The sequence below is a fragment of the Eschrichtius robustus genome, chromosome 3, assembly GCF_028021215.1.
Source record: "Eschrichtius robustus isolate mEscRob2 chromosome 3, mEscRob2.pri, whole genome shotgun sequence".
Classification (NCBI taxonomy): domain Eukaryota; kingdom Metazoa; phylum Chordata; class Mammalia; order Artiodactyla; family Eschrichtiidae; genus Eschrichtius; species Eschrichtius robustus.
This window is the reverse complement of record NC_090826.1, coordinates 115,892,763-115,898,291: the sequence shown is the minus strand read 5'-3', so window position 1 is coordinate 115,898,291 and position 5,529 is coordinate 115,892,763. Positions and strand designations below refer to the sequence as shown.

At 37.6% G+C, this 5,529-nt stretch overlaps 1 protein-coding gene across 1 annotated transcript; it reads right to left on the bottom strand.

Annotated features, from left to right (window-relative positions):
• Positions 1–1,629: 1,629 nt before the first annotated feature.
• Positions 1,630–2,624, bottom strand: OR6K6 (olfactory receptor family 6 subfamily K member 6). Its single transcript, XM_068537603.1, is given in 4 exon segments — positions 1,630–1,827; positions 1,829–2,112; positions 2,115–2,408; positions 2,453–2,624. Coding segments are annotated over 4 exon segments (945 nt in total). The 5' UTR covers positions 2,622–2,624.
• Between the last annotated feature and the right edge of the window lie 2,905 nt (positions 2,625–5,529).

Sequence of the window (5,529 nt, the reverse complement as noted above, 5' to 3'; positions counted from 1 at the left end):
AATAAATAAATTTTGAAATCTGGAGGAGTAAACCCTTTTACCACTTTCTGTTTAATTAGTCATCACATTTACTCACTGAATACCATATTTCCTTTGGAACTCTTCTTAGGTTTAGTAATTGGTCTAGGATCAAAGCTATGTAAAATGGGCATAAGATCATGGCATATAAAGACCTGTCTCTGGGATCAGATATACTTGAATATCTGCCTTGGATTCCTAACAATTTATTCTGCATACTTGGACTAGTTATTGAAACTCTGTGTTTCATGTTCCTCATTTGGAAAAAAAAAAAGAAGGTTTAATATTTATTTCACAGGATTGTTGTGAGGATAAATAGGTCAATACATGTAAGGCCCTTACCATAAACTCAGACAGTTTAAAAAAAATCTTATCTCTTATGCATATCAAAGAGCCCTAGAGCTAGGAATGATCTTAGTAATTATCTAATCCAGCCATTCCCACATCTGACTCATCATCAGAATATTCTTGGGAACTTTTTTCTCAATCATAGGTTCTGATGATCAGTTTGGGAATCATCAGTTTGGGAAACCACTGACCTAATCCAAACATGTAATTTTACAGACAAGGAAAAGGCACAACTTAGTGGCAGAAAAAGGTATAAAATCTTGTCCTTGAACCCCATAGTCCAATAGTCTTTCCATGATGCCACAATCACCTGAGGACTGAGAAATTCACAGAGGAAAGAACACATGACTCCTAGTACTCATCGAAGACTGGTAAGATATCATGAAACTTTGGGGGAAAAATTTGTATAATTTATTTTCTTGAACACTGAACAGATTAAATGAAAATATGTATTTACTGGGGACAGAGAATGAAGTAGAGTTCTTAGGTTAAGTCCCAGCTCTGTCACCAACGACCTATATGACTTTAGGCAAGTCATTAAACTTCTTCAAGCTTTTGTTCCAACACTTAAATAATGGTGGTATCTGACCTAATTACTTTAGTTCTTTTTAAAACATGAAGAGGATTCATATATGTAAAAATATTTTAAATGGTAAATTACTAGAGACATATAGTAGACTATTACCGTTACTAATTTCGATGTCACTCCAATGGCCTAAAATTCTACAACACATGGTGTACATGATCAGAACATGGCTGTTAATTAACTTTGTGGATTAAATAAGCTAAAAGTGGAGAAGCCTTCTCCCTAGTGTCAGGAAATTGTTTATTGATGTGGACTGCTGAACAACATGGGGTTCATTACTGGAAAGAGGATTGGGGGAAAGTTAGCAGCAACATCAAGAACCGTGGTTTCTTTCATGTCTCTTCTGTCCTGCTCTCTGGCCTCACCAGCACGTGGGACCACAGAAAAGAAGGTCAGGAGTCTAGCTGATAGAGTGTAAGGAAGAACCTAGCCTGCACTATAAAGCGGGAAAACCCAGGTATACTGTTTTCAGCTACCACAACCACGTTAAAGGCGTCGATGTAAACATGCTATACGATTGCTACCAATGACTTGGACACAGCAGTTTTACATTCTTGCTTATAATAATAGAACAAGTAGCTGTGACAATAGAAAGATAAGCATAATCATGAACAAGACAAGGAACAGTGCAATGCTGAACTCCCCAGGAGTTTCTTCAGACTCTCTAGGATCTCAATCTAGCTCCCAACCCCACCAGCCCTCTTCTGGAAGCAGAAAAGCCTCCCAATTGCATCTTTCATATCTTTATTTCTCAGGCTATAGAAAATGGGGTTGAGGAAGGGAGCAAGGATAACAAAAGGGACTGCAATTGTTGTGTCCCATAACACTGAGTAGGTGGCTGAGAATCGCAAGTACATGACAGTCACACTGCCAAGAATACAACAAGAATACAGCAAGGTGGGCAGCACAGGTAGAAAAGGCTTTGTGATGGCCTTCAGCTGAGGGCATCCCCAGAATCACCACAATGATCCGGTTGTAGGATAGGGTGATGACCAGGAAGGAGGCCAGGATCTCCACTTCACGGATGGCATCCACAATGACCACCAGGGATGTATCTGTGCAGGCCAATCTCAGCACAGGTGTGGAGTCACAGAAGATCTGCTGGGTCTGATTGGAGTCACAGAAAGGCAGGGTGGCAATCCATGAAATCTCAGGAAGCACAGGAGGAAGCCATAGAGACAGGATCCAGCTGTCAGATGGATACAAAGTTTGGGAGTCATGATGGTTGGGTAATGGAGAGGATTGCAGATAGCTATGTACCTGTCAATGGCCATTGCTGTCAGGACACAGTCTTCTGTGATACCAAGTGAGTAGAAGAAGTACATCTGCATGAGGCAACCAACAAGATAGGTGGTCTTCTGCTCACTGACTAAGCAGGAGAGCATCTTGGGGATGGTGGTCATGGTATACCAGATCTCCAGAAAAGAGAGGACACTGATGAAGAAATACATGGGAGGTGTTCAAGATCAACTTTTTTCTGATGAAGAAATACATGGGAGGTGTTCAAGATCATGTCCAGCTGGATGACAATGAATATCATTAGGTTTCCTGTTATGATCAATCCATAGATGAGAAGCAAGGGAATAAAGAGTAAGAGGGCACATTCATGCAGGTGTGGGAACACAGAGAAAAGGAACTCAGTCACCCTTTTCTGATTTCCACTGGTCATCACCTGTGTCATCTGGGAAAGTAAGAAAGGAGACAAAGAAATTCCTGGAATTGGGATGGAGATTACCCATTGAAAATTGCTTCACTCTTTTCTGTAATCAGTTACTTAAGCTGACACTGGGGCCCTACACAGGCCAGTTAGAAATATCTCTCAGCTGCACCTCTATGCCAGAAACATCTGAAATATTTGCTTTTGGACCCCTAAATGAATCTTTTTGTAAACATCTTCAAATGATACAAAGAAAACACAAAGCAGCACACAAATTTAATTTTCTGGAAATATTTTCTGGAGGTTCAGTCACTTTAATTTCTGAGTTTTTCTCCCCACTCTCTGCCCTTCTGTGTTTAGTTTTAAAACACATGCCTTTCTTTCTAACTATTCTCAACTCCTGTTCTTTAGAAAAGCAATTAAAAAATAGAAAATACTATCAGCAACCCTTCTGTCAATAAGTCTTCATGTTGCTCTCCCATCTTTTCTAGCTCTGATATCGAATCTTAGTCTGGCTAAAGTATTCAGCTTTATCTCTCTGCCTCTTTTCTGTTGGTTTCATAGTAACAAGTCTATTTTCCATCTAGATAGTAAGTACCCAGATATCAGGACTATCCCTCCTCTCCTCTGCTTTCTCTGTAAGTCCCTTCCCTTCTCCTCTCTCAGTTGTTGATATTGATAATTGCTCAGGCCAAGCGTCTCTCCAGAAACACCTTGTACCTGAGTAGTGGCTATTGAATTTTGAGCAAACATGTAACTTCACCCCTACACATCCCATCCCTCCTAGAAAGGCCACATATAAGAGCCAAAGGGAGGAAATCATCCTGAATTTAAAACAACACAAAACAAACAAACAAAAAAACCTTCTCTAATAACTAAGACAATCTTGTGAAGAAAATGTCACAAAAATCAGCTGCAGAAGAAATCAGGCCAGCATCTAGTTGTTGGGGAGAAAGGACAACTAAATTTTTTGCAAGGCTAATTAAACTCAGTGATAGCAGTATTCTTATCTCTTACCTTGACTATTTTAACATCTTTTTCACTGGTCTTCTTACCTCCATCAAGTCATTCTACAGATGAACATTTCTAAGCATGGCTTTTACTGTCCCTCATCTTTCCAAAAACATTCAAGGATAAAACCCAAAGATCTTAGCCTGATATTTATTGCCTTTTCTCATCAGGTTCCTGTCAATTATTTTTTCCTTTTACCTTTTATAGATTTCAATTTATTTTTTTTAATTTTAAAAAAATTTTTTCTTGGCATATACTTGATTTACAATGTTGTGTTAGTTTCAGATATACAGCAAAGTGAATCAGATATATATATATATATATATATATATATATCCACTCTTTTTTTAGACTCTTTTCCCATATAGACCATTACAGAGTATGAATAGAGTTCCCTGTGCTATACAATAGGTCTTTATTAGTTATTTATTTTATATATAGTAGTGTGTACATGTCAATTCTAATCTCCCAGTTTATCCCTCCCCCACCTTGGTAACCATAAATTTGTTTTCTACATCTGTGACTCTATTTCTGTTTTGTAAATAAGTTCATTTGTACCATTGTTTTAGATTCCACATATAAGCGATATCATATGATATTTGTCTTTCTCTATTTTCCAGTCAAATTGTTAAGCCAAATATTTTTCTACATACCCATCAGCTCTGCCATATAGGACAAATTTCCTGCATTTTTATTTTTATGTCATTTCTCCTTTCTATTTTCTTGATCTCTTCTTGTTGGAATCCAAGTTGCCAATGTCCGGTAAATGTTCCCATTGTCATAGAAGAGTTATTGATCCTCACTGCCAGAAGTAAACCCTCTCATAGAATTACCATATGGCCCAGCAATATACCGGGCATATACCCAGAGAAAACCATAATTCAAAAAGACACATGCACTCCAATGTTCATTACAGCACTATTTACAATAGCCAGGTCATGGAAGCAACCTAAATGTCCATTGACAGATGAATGTATAAAGAAGATGTTGTACATATATACAGTGGAATATTACTCAGCCATAAAAAGGAATGAAATTGGGTCATTTGTAGAGACGTGGATGGACCTAGAGACTGTCATACAGAGTGAGGTAAGTCAGAAAGAGAAAAACAAATATCGTATAGTAACACATATATGTGGAATCTAGAAAAAATGGTATAGATGAACTGGTTTGCAAGGCAGAAATAGAGACACAGATGTAGAGAACAAACCTATGGACACCAAGGGAAGGGAAGGTGGGATGTATTGGAAGATTGGGATTGACATATATACACTACTATGTATAAAATAGATAACTAATGAGAACCTGCTGTATAGCACGGGGAACTCCACTTCTCTGTACAGTAGAAACTAACACAACATTGTAAAACAACTATACCCCAATAAAAAAATAAATAAATAAATAAACTAATAGAAAGGCTGGGACCAAACATGTATTTATGGAGTTGGTAAATTCATCTAGGCATTTTTAGTGCCTTGCTTTAGATTTTAAGCTATGTTAACAAGCTGTTTTTACACAGTGAAGTAACATGTATATAGTTGTTTTATGTGGTTTATGTTAGATTTAGTGAATGCTTGATAGATCTAGGGAGATGTCTATCTATATAAATGGTAAATATCTAAGTAGTTTATTGGTACGATTAGGGTTTATTCTCTATGTCTATCTAATTTTGAGCATTAAGTTGTTCATGTTTATTGGGTAGATAGCTAAATTCTATGTATTTGTATGTTTTGCCTTGTTTTGGGGGTTTGGCAGGGCCTTACAGGCATGTAGAGCATGGGGTTTATTGGGGGTAAGAGGGGTTTGTTAAACAGGTCATTTACCTGTTCAATGCATATGCATGTATGCCTACTTATATAAGTATGTATACATGTATGTGTACACAAGCACATATGCACATACGTGTACT